Source organism: Carettochelys insculpta, chromosome 2, assembly GCF_033958435.1.
Source record: "Carettochelys insculpta isolate YL-2023 chromosome 2, ASM3395843v1, whole genome shotgun sequence".
Taxonomy (NCBI): Eukaryota; Metazoa; Chordata; order Testudines; family Carettochelyidae; genus Carettochelys; species Carettochelys insculpta.
In genome coordinates this window covers 265653474-265677523 of record NC_134138.1, presented here as the reverse complement: position 1 = coordinate 265677523, position 24050 = coordinate 265653474, and the positions used below count along the sequence as shown (strand labels likewise).

The following is a 24050-nucleotide window of genomic DNA, read 5'->3' as shown; positions in this document are numbered from 1 at the left end:
AACCCACCAACACCTAGCACAGTGTCTTTTTGGAAGTTTTGGCAATGAATGGTAGCATAGAAAAAATAACGCAGGAGCAAGTGTTCAGTTTCTTAGCACAACTATCTACATCCCACAAATTTTCATGTCTTTTCCAAAAATCCCATGAACTACCATGACCATCCTCACTGTCCAGGACCTCTAACATAAGCACAGAAGCTGCCCAGCTCCACACTACTGTCATATATGTTGCAAGAACAGGAGAACAATCCTTCGATATTTAAAGAACTATAAGAACTGAATCACAAAGAATGGCCAATCTGACAGCTGCACTGAGAGTAGAGAAGCAAGTAGCAATTGCATGGTGGAAACTTGCAATACCAGATTCCTACAAATGAGCAGGAAGTCAGTTTGGAGTTGGAAAATCCACTGCAGAGAACCACTGTCACACAAGAGTGCAAGCCCATTCATGGCCTCCTGTTACACAGGATTGTAACTCTTGGTAAAGTGCAGGACATAGTAGATGTAAATATAGCAGTGAGATTCCCAAACTGTGGTGGGATGACAGACAGCATATATATCCATATTTTGACACTTGACTACTTTGCCTCAGAGCAGATCAACAGAAGGGTCAGCTTTTCTATGGTTATGTAAGTATGGTAGATCACTGGGGACACTTCACTGACATCAATGCTGGCTGGTCAAAAAGGATATATGATGCTCACACCTTTAAGAACAGAGGACTGTTTAGAGAAAGCTACAATCAGAGACTTCTTTCCCAACCAGAGGATTATCAATGGTGATGTTGAAATGTCAGTGGTGATCCTAGAGGACCCAGCCTGTCTCCTGTTTCCATGGCATGTAAAACTGTACATGTGCCAACTTGACAGCACCAAGGAAAGACTCAACTACCGAGTCAGCAGGTGCAGCATGACAACTGAATGTGGTTTTGACAGACTTAAGGGATGATGGCATTGTTCACTCCCAAGACTGGATCTTAATGAAAAATACATCCCAGTGGTTATAGCTGCCTCGTGTGTCCTGCAGAATATCTGTGAAGCAAAGGGGAAGAAGTTGCTGTCAGGACACAGAGAAGAGGTGAAATAGCTGTCTGATGAGTTTCAACAGCCAAGCAAGAGAGTGATTAGAAGAGCTCAATGCAAAATTATACAGCTCAGGAAGGGTTTAAAACAGCATCTGAACAGTGAGATACAGTAACAAGTTGTAGTACAGGGGTGGCCAACCAGTTAGGGACTAAACGCCAGAGATAAGAGTGGTAAGAGCAACATATTCTATATTTATTTTTATATATAGATATTATTGTATCTAGATAGATAATCATAAATATAGAATGCGTGTCCCAATGCCCTTCCCCTCCACCAGAGCCAGGCACTCCCTGCCCCCCACGCTAACCCAGTCCCCATCTTCTCCTCCAGAACCAGTCACCTCCAATTCCCCACTATAAACCAATCCCTCCATCCCTCCCCCACAGAGCCAGAAAGCCCCCCCGCACTCCTGCTCTAATCCAATGTTTTTCCCCTCCCTCTCCCTCGGAGCCAGGCAACCCCAGACCCCTCCTCAAACTTGATGCTGTCAACTCACCAGAGCCGCTGCCGCCGCCACCACCACCACCACTATGAGCTTCTCCCACCAAGCGCTGGGATGCTTGAACAGTGGCAGAGGGCACGCCTGGCACATAGCTCCAAGCCAGAGCCATATTTAAGTGCTGAAAGAGCTGCGGATTGGCCACCACTGCTGTAGTATATTATGCTCTATCTGTTGTGGCCTATTAAAAATTGTGTGGTGTTTAGTGTCATATTAAGTATGTGCATCATCAACAATCTATTAAATCTGTGGTACTTGCTTTACATTTATGATTATTACACTCTTGCAGCATATGTTGTGAACTAATAAACTGATCACTTCCAAATAAAAATTTATTCATTAACAAAACCAACACAAAGAAAAATCTGTGCAATTAAAAGTCAAATACATTAAAAATTTAATAAGTAAAACTGATCTTAACCAGGGAAGAAACATTTTTGCCCATTTTATCTCTGTATACATTCCTCCCACAGGTCAGTGCACATGAAGCTGTAGTTGTCCTTAATGCTCTGCTGGGGCAGAATGATAGTGGTAGTGATGCAACTCTTGATGCCACATGGTACACTGAGAAGAGTGGCAAGGAGATACAGTAATAGAATTCTCCTCTGACTGAGTAGGGAAGTGAGCTCAAGACTGTTAAACCTGTAGGTCCACAAGAGTATGCAGTATCTGTCTGTGTCAGAAAAGCCCCGTTATGTCCTGACGCATCTCCCCTTTCTTTTTCCTCTTGGGACTCCATGCTCTTGTCCTTTCCCCAAGCAATATGCACTGTTTATCCTCCACTCCCTCTTTTCACTGTCTGATGCAGCCTGGCTTGCAGGATCTCAACAGAGCACGTCATCTCAAGTCATCTTCTTTCTCCTCCTCATCTGGTTCAGCTGTCCACAGGGATGGAGAAGGAGCACCACAAGGCCACAACAGAAGCAGCTGCAGATAAACACAGAGGTACCATTGCCAATACTGTATAGTCACAACGGAAAGAGAAAGTTAAGATTTAGAACTCCCATTCGGCGCTCCCCTGAAGTTTTAAACAAGACATGCTTCAGAGTGCTTGTGCAATGCATCACTCACAGCTCTAGCCAAGTGAGAATGGTGAGGGAAATGAGGAGGGAGTTGCTCAGTTGCATGAAACCAGGAGCATAGGGCAATAACACTGAATACTGCCATCACTTTCCACAAACTGTGGCAATTTTAGCTGATCTCATTCCTAAAGGTAACCAAAGCACAGAGAGCACAGCTGTTACCGTGGGAGTCCCAATGCTGCCCAAGCCTGTATGCTGATAGCCTGTTTACTGCAATGGAGCCTGCCAAAATTATCGCTGACTGACATGGGAAAACATCCTACTGCAGAGGAAGAAATAAGGTGATCAGTCCTGGAAACCTTTGGGAGAGGACTGCAAAGTCCGTCTGTGAAAGTTTCAGTGAGAGCTCTTGGGGGATTCAAGGTGCTTCCTTGTGCTCGTAAACAAAGTGCTCCACATGCCCACCCCCCCAACCTACTCCACAGGGGAACTAAAAGCAGATACTAATGCTACATCTCTGTTGTAATAGCTTTTGTTCTCTATTAAGTTTAGGGCATCACCAGTACATCATTGTAATGGGAAACACTGTTACACACTCACCTGGGGTTTCTCCCTGGGCATCAAGCTCGTCCATGCTCAAATTGCAGGACAGATTGGACTGCAGTGGAGTCTCCAATAGATCTTGGCTCGAGACATAGTTGTACCTCCTGATCACCTGTCCCCATTCAGCTTTTCTTCCTCCTTCACGCCTTCTGGCTGTTCACCCCAAAGGCCTATGGTCCAGTCTCCTTGGAAGTATCCATGGCGGTATGTGGGTGGTGGGTGTCTTAGCCAAGCAGGTCATGCAACTCTTTGGAAAAGTGCCAGGTCTGTGACTTGGCACCAGATCAATTTTTGACCCCCCTGGCTTCTGATATGTCTGAAGCAGCTCCTTTGCTTCAAGCAGCACTGCTGCCAACCGCTCTCATACCCCTTCACTCCCATGCAATCTGCTTGTCGATGTACATGTTTCTATACGTGGTCTGTAGCCATGCTCGCACAGCCTCTTTCCCCAGAGGGACAGGAAACCGAGGATCTTCACAGGACCTCATTGTCACTCCAATGCAGCATGTCTGGAGTGGCTAGCTGGCATTGGCAGCTGGGCAGATGCACGTAACACACCTGCTAGGTGTGCTTGCCAAACTGGACAACCAGGCACAGCATTTCGAAATCTGCCAAGCTTTAGAAGGGAGGGACACCTTCTAAGCCCCCGGGGAGAGGAATTTATACCTGTCACCACAAGTGTCAGGCACTGTGGGACCACTGTCAGAGGACCACCAGGTCACAATAACTAATGCAGCCCCTACACTTGTACTCTCTGGACATCAGTACATCAACCATAGCTCAATGTCACTTGGGGGACTAGTGTTACTCCATCAATGTAATATGTCACTTACTTTGGTGGAAGACAAATTTAAGCGTATACACAGCACAAGTAGGTCAATGCATGGCAGCCTACATCAACCTAACTTTGCAGTGCAGCCCAGACATCAGACAACATATCACAGCCTTAACTCTTGCTTCAGTAGGGATGCCAGCATTTCAGCGCTCTGTACCTCAACCTCCCCATCACCACTACAAAGAGACCACTGCTGTTATTTGTACTACTATAGCCACTAGAAGACCTAAGCATAAACAAAGCACACGATGACTGGCACTGTGCAGACGAAGAAGAAGAAAAATGGATGGAGCTTACAATCAGAGGCCTGCTCTATATCTAAAAGTTAGATTGACTTCATTACACCACTCAGCGGACTATAAAAATATTTGCACCCTGTGTAATTTAATTAGAGTTACCTACTCCTCACTGTAAACACTACTGCGTGAACAGAAGAATTATTCTGTTAACCTCCTGGTGCCTCTTGGAGATGTAAACTATCTAGCTGGACAGAAAAAACTCTTCCACCAATGTAAGAAGAGTCTACACTACAGTATGCTAGCTGTGCTGCTGTAACCACTGAAGTGTAAGACTACAAACAGATGAATATAAAGCAGACAATACTTGATAGCATTACTGCTAGACAGTTATCTCAGTACACCAATGGCCTAGCCATTCCTAGGTTTTTTGACATGATAGTCCCACCAACCTTTTTCCCCCACACTGCTTTTTTTTTTTTGACCGGGGGGGGGGGAACAGACAGAAAAAATACATCATACCATTCATGTTTAAAAGAACAGCTATAGTCACAGAAACATAATTCATTAAGGAAGAACTGCTCCAAACACAATGAGCATTTAAAGCAAAGAAACCAAAAGGAAAATTTTGTTTAAACAAATAAATCAGATTCTGGTACCTAAAATGTCAACTGACAAAACAACAAAAGAAAATCAACTGTAGTAATTTTACTCATGTTCACACAATGCTTAATCAGTTTAAAATAATCCTTGACCTATCACAATTTTAAATAATGAGATCTCGAGCATCTGTCTTAAATTTGCACATTTAAAAACTTCCTAGTTTTGTCATAAAGGGGAAAAATATCAGATAGGAGCAGTATAATCCATTGCTCAGATTTCAGTATGTACGCTTAAATTTTTCCCTCTCATATGTTTATTCCTAAATATTTCTGACCTGGCTTTAGCCCTATTATTACAATACTGAATACTTCCTCTATATTTGTAAGGACAGTGAGCATTTTCACAGTACTATAGGGAGACTTAAAGTTCCAATAAATATTTTTAAACAGAATTAGATCTAAAAGCTAGAGGAGACCCAAAGATACTTAATTAACTGATGCAAGAAACGCTTGCATTCTAATATTAGCCTTAGGTTCCCAAGTAGCTCAATTTTCTCATAAAATATTTTCTTTGATGTAAACACTAGTCAAAGATTTAACACTTCCACTTTAGCTCTGTCAGAAACTCAGAAAATTTCTCTCCTAAAATTACTACCCATCCCAAATTTGAAATTTTCAGTGCAACAATCTAAGGAGGAATCAAACTGATCAACCCTATTTTCAGTGCATGAACTGCAAGGAGAAAAAAAAAGGGGGGGTGGGACTCCAATGATAATTTAAATGACGCAGATAAGGATGCTGAAAAGTTAAAGAAAACTGCAAAACTCACTCTGTCACTTGTAGTAGTAGCCAAAGCCAGGAGCAGCAGGAAATGAAATAAATAACCAAAAATCCTCTGGCCTTGTGAAACAATCCCCACCAGGTGTTACAATAGACTGTACACTTCAAATGTATCAATTGTTGCCATTTTTGTATTATTCCATTTCTTTTTAAGAGATATTACTAAAGGTGAAATTCACCCAACAGCAAAGAGTTATATAAGACTCTTATCACAACTTACATTTAGCCCCTAAACAGCAGCCTTTACACTAAATCTTTACAGGGGGATGAGTTTTTAACTGGAAAGCCAGACCTGCTACACAGGGACTACATATATCAGCACAACCTCATAGTATGCAAGAACAACCCTGCACGTAGCTACACTGGCAAAACACTAGTTTATATACGCAACCTATGCTGAAAGAAAGGGAATTCTCATCAGCATAGGATCATCACTTCCCCAAGCTACAATTGCTAGGCTGACAGAAGCATTGTTTGTCACCACAGATCTACGCACCTGGAGTTAGAGACTGGTAAAGCTAGGTTGCTGAGGGGTATTTTTCACACCTCTGAACAACACAGCTACATCAACCTACATTTTAAGTGTAGGCCATGCCTAAGGAGTACAACTGTATGTTATTTTAATACACACACACACACACACACACACACACACACACACTTTCACACTGCAACTTAACCCTATCTAGTAAAGATATATTAATCAGTTTTGCCACCACTCATGAATACCATAAACCTCACAATATTTGGTGTTCCCAAAAGCTCAGCTTCTGAGTCCTATGATCATGGAAGAATCTCTTACTTCATTTAATAAAAGTAGACCTTCTACTTTTGTAGAGATAAAATTAAAGACTGAAACCAAAAGGCAAAATTAAAAAAAAATCCAGAATTTCTTTTTTTTAAATGTTATTTTAATCCAGTTATATCTTCTGGATGCTTGGAGATGGCAGTATTGTATTAATGCCAAAAAAGAGGTTACTCACCTGTAACCAGCGGTTCTTGGAGATGTGTGTTCCCTATTTGGATTCTTAACAAAAGATATGCATGTGTGCCTTACGCAGCGGTGTCGGCTGACCCGCATATGTCATAATCTTTATCATGTTCACAGCTGAAACTATAATAGGCTGTGCTGATTAACACTGCTCCAGCATCTCTCTTACCACCAAATAGCCTAGTCTGTGGCAGAGTGGGGTAGAGGGCAGGTACTGGAATCCAAATAGGAACTACACATCTTGAAGAATCTCTAGTTACAGCTACCAAACCTCCTCCATCTTCAAGCGATGGGCCCCATATGGATTCTAAATATGGGCGAGTGGAGAGCAATGATCAGACTGGAGGTGAGTGTGAGGATGTGCAAGGAACTATAGCCTGTAGAACAGTGTCCTACAGACATATACACAGCTGAGGTGAGGGTGTGAAGGGTTATGGTAGAGTATCATGTTGAAGCATGACAGATACCCTGCCATGAGACATTTATGGGGCAGACTGATGTTGCTGCATACACTTGCACAGAATGCACTGTGATTCCACTATTTGGTGGCACACTGGAGAGCATATAGCATTTGTGGATGCACTGGAAGACCCATTTGAAAAGTCACTGAGAAGAGAGGCCTTACCCCTCGCATTTTTTTCTAGAAAGCTTATCAGTAATGACCATAAAGGCATAAGATCCCTGGAAGGAGAATGCCACTGCATGGTGAGGTTAAAGGAGTGTACCATTCTCTCTATGTGGAAGGCCTGGGGTTTAGAAAAGACGACGGGGGTGGAATTCTGGACACTACTTTCAGCATGAATAATGGTTGCAGCCACAAGGAAACTATCTTTGTGGACGACAGTGTTTGGGGGAGGAAGGTGGGTCTGCCATCATGGCCTCCAATTTGCCAATCTGTCTAGCTGAGGTGAAACAACCTGTGAGAAGATCACTTTCATGAAAAGATGGATGAAAGAACATGTTGTCACAGACTCAAAAGGCAGGGCGGCGGTGGGCACTGTGAGGTTGGAGAGAATGAGATTAAGGTTCCACAAAGGTGGGAACTTAAAACTGGCAGGAAAATATTGATCAGATCTTCCAGGAAACAACGGTGGTGAGATGTATGAATGCTGAGGCACCAGACATTGGGTGAGAAAGGTATTGAGCAATACCAAGGAGATACCATATGAAACAGAGGGGTAGGCCCAACATTTCAAGTTCAACAAGGTAGTCAAGGATGACAGATATGCATATCATTCCCAGACAGTTTTGATGGTGATGGGCCCATAAGGTAAAGCACATCTACTTTGCCTCGTAGGAGGCAGAAGGAGCTCTCTCTCAGAACAGAAAAGCATGCCATGTGTATCCCCTTGCACCATCCAAAAACCTAGCTGTGAGGTGAAGAGCGCCCAGATTGTGAAGCTGGAGCCAGTCCCAATCTTCACATGAAGATATCTAAGAATGTAGGGATGGGGGAGTAGGATAAAAGTAGAGATTTGCTGGTCTGTGAACCAGTACATGACACCTCTCCCCCTGCTGGCAGCAGCAATGGTCTGTCCACTCGAGAAGGGAAGAGGAGTAGAGACAGAGTATGAAAAGAGCACTCCTCTGACAACAGTAGTGCTTCCAGGTGCCTAGAAGTGCAAGGAATTGTTTGGGAGCATCCAAAGGGCTCATGTGTCTTCCTCAGAGTAGACAGGATGGACAGTGCATGAGCCAACAAGAAGTCCTGTGGCACCTCATAGACTAACAGATATTTTGGAGCATAGACCCACTCCATCAGATGCATAAGTGGGGGCAAGGGTGGTTCCAGAGGGGTATTTAAAGAGTGGGGTCCCAGAGCTGACAAGGTCTATTCAGCAAGGTGGAAACTGCCCATTATCATTAGTGTGTATCAAAAGAGGAAAAAACAAGTGCATGAGCCAGTTTGGGTACCAGGGCAGGGAGCAATGCCCCTGGATCTTGCTTCCAGTTAGCCCTACTCTCTACTCTGGGAAGCTATGGTGGTGGTCCACCCACACACAACTTCTCAACCAGCTTCAGTGGACGTGGACAACAAGTAATCTTTGTCCTCTCAAGGAGAGCCATAAATATTTTAGAAGATCTCCCTCTCAATCTCCTTTTGTCAGAATAAAACATGCCCAGTTGTTTAAAACTTTCCTCACATGGCAAGTTTTCTAAACTTCTGTCATTATTTTTGTTGCTTTATCCAACTTATTTCCTAAAGTATGGCACCCATAATGGGACAAAGTACTCAATCAGAGGCCCTACTAGTGCCTACCAGAGCAGGGAAATTACCTCTTATGTCTTACACCCAGAATGTTATTAGCCTTTTTCACAACTACATCACCCTGTTGACTCATTCAATTTGTGATCCAGTATAACCTCCAGATTTTTTTCAGTACCACCACCATTTTCCAATTTGTAGCTATGAATTTGATTTTTCCCTTCCTAAATGAAGTACTCTACACTTATCTTTATTAAATTTCATCTTATTCATGTCAGACTAATGCTACAATTTTCTAAAGTCATTTGGAATTCAAAATACTTGCAACCCCGCTCCATTAAACAAGTCACTAATGAAAATACTGACTACTACTGGCCGCAGAAATGACCATGAGGGACCTTACTAGATACATCCTCATCATTTGACAAAGAGTCACTGGAAAGTATTCTTTGAGTACAGTCTTTCGACCAGTTCTGCACTCACCTTATAGTCACTTTATAATAGAGATAAGAGAGGTAATACCTGGCAATGTATAGCACTAAACTAAAACAAGATTAGATATTAAGAAAATGAAAATGTATGCAGAGTACTTTATTTAACAGCAACAGCAGAACTGTACACTATAAACTTACACTTTATTAGCTGTATTTATTTGTATTTACTTTCACTATATGTACTTATGGAAAAAGTAACTAACAGTTTCTTATGGTTAAAATGCCAGTTATTTGAGAGTTTCAGATGATAGATTGTCAAATATGAAAGAACAATGAGCAGTGCTGTGGCACCTTATAGACTAACAGATATTTTGGAGCATAAGCCTTTGTGAGATTCCAGAGGTTTAATTGCACTGGTTCATGAAAAGGTGGGAGTCCCATTCAAGAGGAAGGCCAGAGTCGACCAGGTCAATTCAATCAGAAAGGATGTGGCCCACTTCCAGCTGGTAATGTGGAGGTGTGAGCACCAAGAGAGGAGAAACTGCTTTTGTAGTTGGTCAGCCACTGCCAGTCTCTATTCAATCCTTTACTGATGGTGTCAAATTTGCGAATGAATTGTAGCTCTGCAGTTGCTCTTTGGAGTCTACTTTTTAAGTCCATTCCAACCTCCCCCCGGCCCAGGATGCCTACTTTTAAATCTATTACTGAGAGTCTAGGGAGACTGAAGTGTTTTCCTACAGGTTTTTGTATGTTACCATTCCTGATATCTGATTTGTGTCCATTTATTCTTTTCTGTAGAGACTGTCCAGTCTGGCCAATGTATATGGCAGAGGGGCACTACTAGCACATGATGGCATGCATTACATTACTGGACGTGCAAGTGAATGAGCCTGAATGTTGCATCCTGAATGCTGCATCTTAGATTATGTGTTAGAAAACAGTTTTTCCAGAAAGGTGAACTGTCACAAGGAACTTGTTGATGAATGCACTGCTCCCAGAGAAGAATTATTCCTTGATGTGGTAGTTTTGAGTGAGCTGCCCCATGATAACACTATGAAGCTTTTTGTCAAGATTTGTATTTCCTTGTTCTAATTCCAGTAAATTCTTGTTTATCTGGTATTTGATCAATCAGAACTCTCAGCTAACCAGCATAATGCCAGCAAACACAGACATAACACAGCTTCCCCCCAGCCTTTTCATCCAGACAGTCCTGGGTGCTGTGTGAGCCCCCCCAGGGTGAGTGGGTTTACTGGCAGGGACCTGGCAGCAGATAGCTCTCTGCTTGGAGCTGCTAGGCGAGTCCTGCTGCACTGTGGCTGCTCCTCCCAGCACCAGCTGGGACGTTCACAGGTCCCTGGTGTCCAGTTAGGGGGCTGGCTGCCAGCAGGCAGTCAGGGGCTTCTCACTCTGTGCAGTGATGTACAAGCCCCACCAATGGCTCGTGGCGATGTGCAAGAGGCTCCCCACACCATGCAGCCATGCACAAGTCCCACTAACAGCTCCCGCTATCACCACCGATAGGTAAACTGAGCAGTGGTTGAGCAGCTCAGGAAGGGATGGGGAGGAGATGAACTTTCTTGCAGAGGGAGCACTGACCACTGCCTGTGCCTCCCCCCATATACTCTCGGTTAGTTGGAATATTTGCATATCTGGCTACTGGCTGGTCCCATTCTTGCCGTATACAAACGTGTTTACTGTATGACATAACAGCTGGATGAATCACTCATTTTTAGTTTCCACATCTGAACGTTGGATTCCCTGAGCCACTGTGTTTCTTGCAGTCAGGTGTTCTAAATGTGTACCCCAACCCTGCCAAAAGTGCCCAATACAATTACCTTCAATGTGAGATTGGGAAAAGGTGAATAGGATGTACTGTCTGCAGGCATTCTCCACAACCGTCCACCCAGATCATGGAAGCATAACCAATGTGGGACCAATATCATCTTGTTCAAAAGTGACTTGTCCCAGACACAGTTCTAATACTCCCAACTCAATTTCTGTACAGGGAATTACTTCAGTGCAGGAAGCCATTAGACCCAGAAGCTCAAGGCAAAGCCATATTGTGTGATGAATCTGGGATCTGGCAAAGGTGACTCCTTTCTGTATTTTCTCCACTCTTCCTTAAGGAAGGTAAGGCAATTGCTAACTTGGAGTCAAGAACTGTTCCTATAAAAGATAAGAATCATATAAGCACCAGCTTGTCTTTAATGATGCTAAGTTCCAAGACTGGGCCCATACTAACCAGCATTCAACATACAGATACACATTTGTCTTTTGATATTTGAGATGATCAGAATGGCCAGATCTGAACGAAAAAATATTGGTGCTGAAAAAACACCAAAGGCAAGGATTTAATATTGATAATGATTATTGCTAACACAAACACTTAGTATTTCACGTTAGCTGTTCAAATAGCTATACAGAACTATACACCCTTTACACCAAGAACCATGAATGACCTCTGGGGAGTTAGAGATGGAAATGTTGAGGCAACAGTCACCACATTAAATACAAACTTTCAAAAACATTTATCTAGACCCAAGAACCAGCAGAGTGTCTTCCTTCCCTTGAAATTTATAAAGTAGTGAATGCAAAATCCCTTTTTCCTGATCCTGCTGAAGGATCTTTAGTATGATTCCTAGCACAAGAGAAATTTCTTCATCTATTAAAAGTACTCCGCCAGATTACTTGGAAAGGCCAGAACAGGCTGTCCACTCTAGATTTGCACATCTGTGTTAGTGAAAGGTGATGAATGGATATAGGACAAGCACAGTACTTGAAGCAATCCATCCATCTTGTCCACTAATTTCCAGTCAAGTATTTTTCATACTAAACTGAGGGGGCCAGTTGCAATCTCCCTGCCCACTTGACAGTTAGCTTGCTGAGCCCTCACCAAAGATGCCTGTTTGAGCCTAACCACATTTAGGTTTTCTAAAACCAGTCCCAGTAGTAACTAGACCAAGACCAACTCATTGCATATAACCTCACTTGCTTTAGATGGTAACTACAGACTGGTAGTGACAGAAAGAAGTAGATTCAGATATACAACCTATAGAGGTGAATACTGTAATACCGTACAGTAAGGCCTCAGAGTACGCAACCCCACCCTTATGCAGCTGAGCCCCAATTCATACAGTAAACCCTTGCTTTACATGGCTTCACATTGCACAAAACTTGCTTTAACATGAGTTTCACACAACATGATGCTGCTGGGCTTTCAGCCTGCCTAGCCTCTCACAGCTGCGGGCAGCTATGCAGGTTAAAAACCCCTTCCCCCTGCCTTCCCAGAGTGGCGCTACGCAGCTCTCTGGGAACGTAAGGGGAAGGCTTTTAGCCCACCTAGCTACCTGCCCCTGTGGGGAGCCAGGCAGGCTAAACCCCCTTCCTCCCATTTCCCAGAGCAGTGCCACTTGCAGTGGCACCAGTTCACTGCCATTAAACCCCCCCACCAGCTTAACCCTCAGGGCCCCAGCTCACCCACCAGCTCAAACTCCAGGGCCCCAGCTCACCTCCTCCGGGGGGTGGGGGACGGACGGACACCAGACGCATACCTGGGGCTCCCCTCCAGTCCCCATGGACCCTGCACCATGCCCCAACCCCCATGTGGTCCCAGCTTAGCACACGCGTACAGCTCCAAACCCCACCACCACTCAAGCACCCCACCCTGGGGCACCCTGTTCAACCTCTCCCCTATCCAGCTGGGGCCTGGCTCTCAGGCCCCAACAGGCTGTGCAGAGCTCCAGGGCCCCAACGCTCAACTACCCTGCCCTTGTGCACTCCCCATTTGTCCCCCCCGCCCAACTCAACTCCTCCCCACCCCCAGCTCCAGCTCACCCCCACAAGCATGGGACTGCAACTGTCAGATGCCACCAGTGTGCACAGGGGCGCTAACCCCACTGTTAGTTCAACCCACCCGTGCCCTGGTTCGCCCCTGTTAAATCCCCCTGGCCGGTTCAACTCCTCTCTCCACTGCAGCCCCAGCTCACCCCCCGCCATATGCGGGGCTCCACCTGTCAGCCGCCACTGGCATGCACAGGAGCTCGACCTCCACTGCCAGCTCACCTCCCCACACACGTGGGGCTGTCAGCCTCCAGCTGCTGTAGGTGCATGAGGCTCTACTCCCCCCACCAGTAAACCCCCCTGCCCAGTTCACACCATTCAACACCCCGAAGCCCCTGCTCAAACCCCCAGCATGCGGGGCTCTGGCTCCAACCTGCGCTCAGGGCTCTCAACCCCCAGCATGTACATGTGGGACTCCAGCACCAATCCCTGTACCCACCACCCCCAACCCCCGGCCACACTCAACCCCCGCCCCAACTCTCTTCATGCACCAACTCATCTGCACCCTCCCACCCCCCCGTGCAGCCCTAACCCACACCTGTCTTAATCCCCCTGCCCCCTCCAGGGCCCCAACCCATCTTAGATTCATAGAATGCTAGAACTGGAAGGGACCTTGTGAGGTCATCGAGTCCAGCCCCCTGCCCTCATGGCAGGACCAAGTACTGTCTCAACCATCCCTGATAGACATTTATCTAACCTGTTCTTAAAGATCTCCAGAGAAGGAGATTCCACAACCTCACTAAGCAATTTATTCCTGTGTTTGACCACCCTGACATTTAGGAACTTTTTCCTAATGTCCAACCTGAATCTCCCTTGCTGCAGTTTAATTCTGTTGCTTCCTGTTCTATCCTCAGAGTCCAAGAAGAACAAGTTTGCTCCCTCCTCCTTATGACACCCTTTTAGATACCTGATCACTGCTATCATGTCCCCCCTTAATCTTCTTTTTTCCAAACTAGACAAGTCCAGTTCTTTCAGCTTTTCTTCATAGGTCATGTTCTCTAGACCTTTGATCATTCTTGTTGCTCTTTCCTGGACCCTTTCCAATTTATCCACATCTTTCTTGAAATGTGGCACCCAGAACTGTACACAATACTCCAACTAAGGCCTAACCAGCACAGAGTAGAGCAGAAGAATGACTTCTCGTGTCTTGTTGACAACACATCTGTTTATGCATCCCAGAATCATGTTTGCTTTTTTTGCAACAGCATCATGCTGTTGACTCATATTTAGCTTGTGGTCCACTATATCCCCTAGATCCCTTTCTGCCATACTCCTTTCTAGACAGTCACTTCCCATTCTGTATGTGTGAAACTGATTGTTCCTTCTCAAGTGGAGCACTTTGCATTTGTCCTTATTAAACTTCATCTTGTTTACTTCAGACCATTTCTCCAATTTGTCCAGATCATTTTGAATTTTGACCCTATCCTCCAAAGCAGTTGCAACCCCTCCCAACTTGATATCATCTGCAAACTTAATAAGCGTACTGTCTATGCCAATACCTAAATCGTTGATGAAGATATTGAACAGAAATGGTCCCAATACAGACCCCTGCAGAACCCCACTTGTTACACCTTTCCAGAAGGATTGAGAGACATTAATAACTACTCTCTGAGTATGGTTATCCAGCCACTTTTGCACTCACCTTACAGTAGCCCCATCTAAGTTGTATTTGCCTAGTTTATGAATAAGAATATCATGCGAGACCATATCAAATGCCTTACTAAAGTCTAGATATACCACATCCAACACTTCTCCCTTATCCACAAGGCTTGTTATCCTATCAAAGAAAGCTATCAGATTTGTTTGACATGATTTGTTCTTTGCAAATCCATGCTGGCTGTTCCCTATCACCTTACCACCTTCCAAGTGTTTGCAGATGATTTCCTTAATGACTTGTTCCATTACCTTTCCTGGGACAGAAGTTAAACTGACTGGTCTGTAGTTTCCTGCACTGTTCTTATTCCCCTTTTTATAGATGGGCACTATATTTGCCCTTTTCCAGTCTTCTGGAATCTCCCCCGTCTCCCACAATTTTTCCAAAGATGATAGCTAATGGCTCAGATACCTCCTCCATCATCTCCTTAAGTATTCTAGGATGCATTTCATCAGGCCCTGGTGACTTGCAGACATCTAACTTTCCTAAGTGATTTTTACCTTGCTCTTTTTTATTTTATATTCTAAACCTACCCCTTTCCCACTAGCATTCACTATGTTAAGCATTCTTTCTTCAGACTTCGCAGTGAAGACCAAAACAAAGGAGTCATTGAGCATCTCAGCCTTTTCCAAGTTTCCTGTTACTGTTTCGCTCTCCTCACTGAGCAATGGGCCTACCCTATCCTTGTTCTTCCTCTTGCTTTTAATGTATTTATAAATAAGTCTTCTTGTTTTCCTTTATGCCTGTAGCTAATTTGAGCTCATTTTGTGCCTTTGCCTTTCTAATCTTGCCCCTGCATTCCTGTGTTGTTTGCTTATATTCATCCTTTGTAATTTGTCCTAGTTTCCATTTTTTATATGATTCCTTTTTTATTTTGAGATCATGCAGGATCTCCTGGTTAAGCCACAGTGGTTTTTGCCATATTTTCTATTTTTCCTATGCAGAGAAATAGCTTGCTTTTGGGCCCTTAATAATGTCCTCTTGAAAAACTGCTAACTCCCCTCCGTTGTTTTTCCCCTCAGTCTTGCAATCTTCCCAAGCCCTCCCCGACTTATGCGAAATTCCTCAAGGGATTACTGTACCACATTATCCATTCCACTCAGTCATCCAGTCCCACCTATATGCTTTAGGAAATGCATTTCTATATATTTCAAATGATAAATTATTTTCTTGATATGAATACATACAAGAACTGTATTTCTTTTCTTTGAAATTGTTAGGCATGTTAAGGAACTAAAGGGATTAAAAACCACAAGCAACGCAAACGGTTCAGTAATCCATTAATACCACTCAAAGTGTTTGGAAAAGCCCAAAAAGCAGAAGTACACTTAAAAATAAAAACAGAATGACTAACACAAACACATAAAAATACAGCATCAGCAATTTCTCTCACTGTTTCAAAAACTAACATTATGATCTGAAAAGCTGTGTGGCATCACCTGCTCATATACCGTAGGAAGTGAACTATTAAAGCACTACTGGTGCAATAAAAATAGCATAATACTCCAAAACACAACGATATCTAATCAGAACTAACATGTCCTTAAAATGTGTTTCATAATTTTAGCAAGTATATAAAAATGAGTCTTCTTTATGGACTTAGCTATTTCAAAGTTTCACCACCTCTCACCCCATCCTGGCCCTGGACCTTCTGAGCCGTCATATTAAGTCTTTCTGAAAACTGCCAATATTTTAATACTGTGAAAAGCTGTTACAAAGACCTTGCGTTCAGATGACTGTTAAACTTTCTCTCCTATTTGGAAATCTGATACACTGCTGTCAATGGGAGAGGTATGAATTTTCACCATTTTATATTTTGGCATACTGTCATCCAGCTCATGGTATTATCTTCTCATTACCATCCTCCTTCCTCCATATAAACTGACTGAATGTATAACATTAATCTCAAAATATTATTACTTTCTTTCATTTCCTGGAAATCCTAAAAACACAACCAAGAAACATCAGTGAATTAATAAATATATGGTATTAGCATTTGGTGCCCTTTTTTTGATCCCTTTCAGATTCCCTGGCAGCTGTACTAAGGGTGTGACACAGTACTTCTGGCAAGAGAATGATCTACTTCTTCAGCCAAATCACATGATGTGGGTAAAGATTATAAACTGTGTCACATGGCAGGACTCAGCATTCTGCATGTATTTTTACAACAGCCACTATAATAGAGGCTGTCCAGAATGATGGTGACTTGGCATCCCCATGTGAAGTTTCTTAAAAATATAATTTAAAGACACACTGAACATTCCATTTAACACTGTACACAGTTTTCAACTTCCTTCTCATTCAACTGAATCCAAGAAAAATTCTCAAAAAACAAAAATCCTCATTTCTGACTAATTGTGGACTCTCCTTGTAAATTACCAATAAATTGGAATTTTAGGGCATGTGTACAGTTAAAATGCTACAGCAGAATTTTAACTGTAGATACTACCTATATGGACAGGAAACACCTGGGGAAATTCCACAGGACTATGCACCTGCAGAAAACAACATCCTCTCCCGGCCTAGAATTTCTGTGATTCCCTGCAGAAAATGGAAGGGACATAAAGGTAAGCCACATGGTGCAGGGAAGGAAGTGACCATGGGTGCAGTTTGGGAGGGAATACAGCCCCACAAAGAAGTGAGGCATGGAGGTATATGGGGTTACATGCCACTGCCCCCTGGATTTCTGTGAGCTTACAGCTGCCCAACTGATTGCTTTCCTTCTGCTGACTCTGCAGTTGAAAAACCTCTTCCTGGGTACTAGTGCCAGTCATGATCCCCTAGTGCCTGCTGGGAGCCTTCCTGTCTTCTGTGCAATGGTGAGTGCTGACAGTGAACATGGGGGAAATAAGAGGGGTGGAATAGAGCAGGGAAAGGAGAATGTGGAAGTGAGAAGAAGAGGAGCCACATTTAATCAGCAAAATTTGCAAATTTTTTTATTTATTGTGGCAGAATTTTTTGACACAGAATTCTCTCAGGATTAAACAGGAGGGTTTCTTCTGTTGGCAAAGGTAACGCATCGGAGCTAGATCTACGGAAGAACTGCCATCTGCAACATGGGTTAGGCCACGGGTCTGCAACCAAAATAGCAAGAAGAGCCATTTTTTCCAATTCGGTAAAAAACTCAATAATTTAAGAGCCACAATGCATGTGAATACGAGACCGTCCTTCATCAACAAAATCAAACCATACCTTTTGTAACCCCTAACAGCACGCACACAAGGATTTGAAATGTGATACATGTTTACAGAAGGACATTCACAAACATTTTACATATTAAAACAAAAAAGCAGTCAAGTAGCAGTTCAAAAAGACTAAAAATAATTTATTAGATGAGCTTTCGTGGGACAGACCCACTTCTTCAGACCATAGCCAGACCAGAACAGACTCAATATTTAAGGCATAGAGAACATAGAGGCATGGTTCTCTATGCCTCAAATATTGAGTCTGTTCTGGTATGGCTATGGTCTGAAGAAGTGGGTCTGTCCCACGAAAGCTCACCTAATAAATTATTTTGTTAGTCTTTGAAGTGCTACTTGACTGCTTTTTTGTTTTGACAGTATATAGACTAAGACGGCTCTTTCTCTGTTACTTTTTATATATTGTATTTCCTCACCCTTTACTTCCGTTTGTACCACTATCTTCAGGACTTTCACTCCTGAACCTTTTCTCTCTCTGGAGGATGCTAGGGGAGAATTATCCAACGTTTCAAGATCACATGTCATTTGCTATTTAGATATGAGTTGTTCATTTTTGGGCTTTTAGATGTTCACCATCTGTTGAAAATAATCAGGAAGTGGGGGGGTTGTTTTGTTTTGTTTTTTACTTTGCAATTATAAAGTCAGAAGCCACAAAGAAGTCCTTAAAGAGCCCCAATATAACTCTGGTGCCGCAGGCTGCAGACCCCTGGGTTAGGCTCTTTTTCACGGTTGTGTATTTTTCACACCTGTCAGAGATATACCTATATCAAAGTAAATTTCTAGGGCAGACCATGCCTCCATAGTGCAGAACTTCTAGAGAGTACTGGAAAAGAGAGTCACAAAATTTAAAATTCATATGTTAGGGTCACCTGAAGATTTGGAATAGAATTCTTGTAACAAATTAAATTTAAGAATTAATATTGTGCATTGAATAGATTCCTCCTCTACTGATTCATCAATATTTCAGACTCCTTTTAAAAATAAGACACTTATTGCTGTGCATAACTGCTCTTTTTTAAAGGGAGCTATGTGACTTTTCTATTTGACACCAACAGAGATGGAGTTGTGGAACAATATGTAAGTTCAAAGATATTTTAAATTACAGAGAAAAAAATTTTTTCCAGACCTGGACAGAGCCAAAACTAACTTCCTGCAAAATTGTTTTTAAATTTGGGCAGTTTTTTTCAACAGTCACTGTTCTGATTTTTTTTTAAATGGTCTAGCAGAAGAGTACACTCATCCCTTGCAATATGAACACAACTGGTTCCCAACTTTCTGCTCACAGACAAACTCTTAAGAGTGACATTAAATTCCCATTAAAATATACGTAGAAGTCTCTGATCGGTTCCAAGTGCTCCTAACTCAGCGAAGGAGTGTCAGCATGTGGTACTGCTTTTAAAAAGTAAGTGAACCTTTGGTTTGGGGAGAGGGGAGGGGAGGTTGGAGAGGTTTAAAGGCTAGAGGCAGCTTGGGGCCATGAGCAGGAGGGAGGGTTAAAACCTGGTGGCAGGTTGGGTCCATGGGGTGGGCAAGGGGTTGGGGCCATGGAGCTGGCAGATGAGTCAGGCTGCAGTGGGTTGGGTCTACAGGGCTGGTGGGGGAGGGGGTCAAGCTGCAGCAGGCTGGGGTTGCAGAGCTGGGGGGGGCACGCTGCAGCGGGTTGGGTCTGCAGGGTAGACGGGGGGGTGGGCAGCAACAGGTTGGGGCCATGAAGCCAGTGGGCTAGGGGGTCAAACTGCAGCGGGTTGGGGCTACGGAGCCAGCAGCCTACAGGGTCAGGCTGCAGTGGGTTGGAGCAGCGTGGGAGTAGGGTAAGGCTCATATTAGCAGGGGGAGTTCACTTGTGTAGTGAACAAAGATACATATGCGTGTCCCTTGTTTTAGCGATTACTCATGAGTAAAGTACGCATTTAACAAGGGATGAATGTAGGCTGATTTAACCTGAACATAAACTTTTAAGTTTCTAAACTGATAGTTGCTTGGGTATTTATACTTCTATTTCTGCTATTTTTTTAAGTTATCCAGGTTCCTGTGTAGCACTTGTGCTCCAAATGCTGTGTGTGCCTATTAGATGATGTAAAGTAACCAGAAACCCTTCAAGCAAATACCATGCTGGTAATGAGCTGGCATAGCACTTCTATGCCGCCTTCAGTCCCCGCTCTCTGTACAGGGGACATAAACAGTGGGACAAGGGAATGATACATAGCTGGAACATCACATATTAAAATCTAGCGCCAAATATACAGAAAACTACAAAATGCATGTTAATGGGACCAGATACCTATATATAAAGAACTTTAACTCAATTAACTGGGAGTAAGGGGGTTAACAGAGAGGTTCTAACCCCTACAGAATGGTAAATATATTTCATGCACTTTTTAAATAATGAATATTCCTGAGTTCCACATCTTTGCCTTCTAATATAATTACAGTCTTATCACCAAGGGCCTAAAAGGCTTCCACTTCCCAGTGGCCTACATGGGATTTGTGAATACTTGCCACCCTGCAGAACTGAACACCTAGTAACACAGTATTCCAAGAGCTAGGTAAAAGAATAGTCTGTTGTAACTATGAAGAATAAAACTGAGACTTCATCAATTCTTGCAAACTCTTCCTTGCAAAATCCAGAAGCAAGGTAGTAATTGGCAGGGACAAAATTATGTAGCAATTAGGGCATGACAGCAAAAGCAAACAAAAACTGAAAATGGGTTCGACACTTCTGGTAACAAGCAGGTAATTATCACAGCAGCTTGAAAGGGGCATAATCAACCAAACTGACATCATCCCTCCCACATAATAAAACGTGAAATCCCTTTATGTCCAATGTAGTGCCTACACACAGCTGGTAAATGCAGCTAGTCTAGTCTCCAGGTCTGTCTCTGTTTAGCAGCTGAGGTTTCATCAGGGCCATTTCAACAGTGATTTTTTTCATTAAGGATAATAATCATTCTTAGATGCTTCCATCGATTGTAAAATAGAAAGACACTCAATAGATGGCAGTATTTTATGTAATCCTTTGCTTTAACGTAAGAACTTTTAAACCAAATTACAGTGGAAGGAGGAGACAAAGTTGTCTGACTAGAAGTCACAATAATTTTCACTCCCTCAGCTACTCTCAAAAATATAGAAGGTTAAATATTTTTAAGTATAAAAGCTGAAAGATGTTACTCCTGAATTGGAGAATTTTCACTGCTGAGTTCCATCTGCAACATATTTTGAAAACTTCAACTGCATTAGAAAAAATATTTTATTTAATGATGGAAAACATGGCAATATTTGCACTGAATAGAAAAATCATTTATTTCATCACGGGATCTTCTACTGCGCTTACCAATACAGCACCTGACTGCACCCCAAAAGCTAATGCATGTATCTTCACAGCACCCTTTTGAGGTAAGACAGTATTACTTTACAGATAGGGAATGAAAAGTCATCAAGAATCTGTCAATAGCATCTATGAATTTGCTGTCCACTATCACGCTTTAGTACCCCCAAATACAATAACTCACTTTTCTCACTTTCACTACGGAAGAAGAATCGCGGAGATGTAGCCTTGTTAGTCTGTATCTTCACAAAACAAAATTAGGTGATGAGCTTTTGTGGGACAGAATTTCCAGATCTGAAGAAGTGGGTGTGTCCCACGAAAGCTCATCACCTAATAAATTATTCTGCTAGTCCTAAAAGTGCTACACGACTGCTTTTTGTTTCATTATGAAGCTATTAAGATTTCAGCTCCAGGAGGCGTAAATTTTTCCAAATTAAATCTCTCACAGTTATTTTCTGTAAATGTTTCTTATCTGTCTAGATTCCTTTGTATGTCTTACCTCCATTTGCTGGCATACCAGTTTAATTTAGTACTGTCCATCAAAACAGCTTACTGTGTTCCTCTTCTGGCTCATTAAGATATTAAATAAAAATTAACTGGATCTCTGCAGTCCTGCATTAGCCCTCTCCCCCAGCTAAATACAGTTATTTTCTTTATGCAGTTTTCAATCCACTCTAGCTGGGAAAAGAACCATTCTAACTGCATCTGAATAATGCCCTAAATCTCTAGTAATTTTTCAAACAACATTTCAGGAGACTACACTGAGTGCTTTAAAGGGAACCTACTATATTTACTTTATATCTTAAGGGTACAAACCCTGATGGAGGAATAGGACCCAGTCAAAGCATTTCAGCTATCTTGACTTGTAAAGTTCAATATGTTGGGAGGTAGGGTTGTTTGTAAACATATCAAGAACTATATCCCTATCAATTTTGAGTAAGAGCTCATGTTATTTGCATAGTGAAGATGTTAATGAGCCACAGCTATTGTCTTTTTCAGCACAGATGAGGCATCTGAAGCATAATACTTAGAAAAAAGTCATGCAAAAATCTGAAATTCTGCTAGTAATTAGGAAATGTAGAAAATTAAAAACATCTGATTTTGCAATTTGGCTATGCCTACACTTAACAAAAACTTCAAAACGGCCATGCTAATGCCAGATCAAAGAATACTAATGAGGTGCCGAATTGCATATTCAGCACCTCATTAGCATGCCACCAGCCACCGCACTTCGAAATTGCCGTGTTTTGCTCCCGCATGGCTCGTCTACACTGGGATCCTTTTTGAAAGGACCTTTTTGAACTCATAGGAATAAGGGGATTTCGATGTTGGTGGGGTCCTTTTGAAAAGGGCCCCTGTGTAGCCAAGCTGCGGAGGAGTGAAACACAGCAATTTCAAATTGCCGGGGCCAGCGGCATGCTAATGAGGCGCTGAATATGCATTTCAGCATCTCATTAGTATTCTTCGATCTGGCCATTAGCATGGCCGTTTTGAACTTTTTGGTAAGTGTAGACACAGCCTTTAAGTATATAAAATTGGAAATCAAGAATTAACAAGTAAATTGATTAAATTTAAAAAAAAAAATCAATGTTTTTTAAATTGATCCTGTTTGAAAAGACTATGTGCCTTCAGTGAAGGCCAGCATACAGGTGAGCTTTGCTAAAAAATATACCTTTGGTCTCACACACTTCCAAGAAGTTAAACTCAGTCCTACAACAAAATCAAGGAGGGCCTTGGGGTCCAATGACCTTTCCAGACCAAAATGACTCAAACACTTCAGCATTAAACAACAAAACATTTTGAATACCCAGTGAACTAGGGTGGTTTTCTGCTCTATGCTCACCTGATATCTGGTCACATAGCATTCTGTGACTGGATGAGACCAACTCTGAGAACCTGGAGTTCCCTCTTACCTCACAGAAATGGAAGGGACCCTGAGAAGTCATTGAGTCCAGTCCCCCGCACTCACAGGAGGGCCTATCATCACCCCAAAAAAATTTTTTTTAAATTTATTTGCCCCAGATCCCTAAATGGCCACCAGTGATAGAGCCCACAACCCTGGGTTAAGTAGGCCATTGCTTTAACCACTGAGCCCTCATTCCCTTCTCCACCCAAAATACCAAACCTTGTAAACAAATTTTACTTAAACAGACGTCACGAAAAGAATGTCTCATTTAACTCAAATTTGTTAAGGATTGCTGAAAATAATATATCCCAAACTCCTGTTACTTCCAATATGACCCCATATCCTAAGGCTTAGCAAAACATCAGCAACAAACAACAATCTTGAGACAGATCCAAAAGCTTCACATCTCTGTCCTGTGAGCAGCGGAACAAATAGATTTATCTTCCTCAAATACAACACAGAGAGTTGTCTTGCTCCTCTAAACTTTTGGCTTACAGAATAAAGGTGTCATGGAATGTGGGGGTCCCCAGGCCCTTCCCCCCAACCACAGTCAGGAACAACTCTCACTCATCAGACAGAAAGAGAACTTACTCACCGTAGTAACGATGGTTCTTCGAGATGTGTCCCCGTGGGTGCTCCACAAAAGATGTCGGGCTCGCCCGGCGCCGCAGATCGGAAATCTTCCAGCAGTTTCTCCCGGATCGCACATGCGCCGGCACGCGCTGCTCCCCTGCACGCCCCCGGCCACGTACACGATCCGGTCCCCGCCAGT

At 42.9% G+C, this 24050-nt stretch overlaps 1 protein-coding gene across 8 annotated transcripts in view; it reads right to left on the bottom strand.

The window, feature by feature from the left end:
* Positions 1 to 24050, bottom strand: part of KMT2C (lysine methyltransferase 2C) — a 346453-nt gene that overhangs the window by 270860 nt on the left and 51543 nt on the right. Inside the window, exon 1 of one of the 8 annotated variants that reach the window (XM_074985093.1) lies at positions 14101 to 14186. The exons of the other annotated variants lie outside the window; for them this stretch is intronic. Coding sequence (XP_074841194.1) covers positions 14101 to 14186 — 86 coding nt within the window. Of the gene's footprint in view, positions 1 to 14100; positions 14187 to 24050 lie in introns of those variants that run through there. 8 annotated transcript variants of the gene reach the window in all.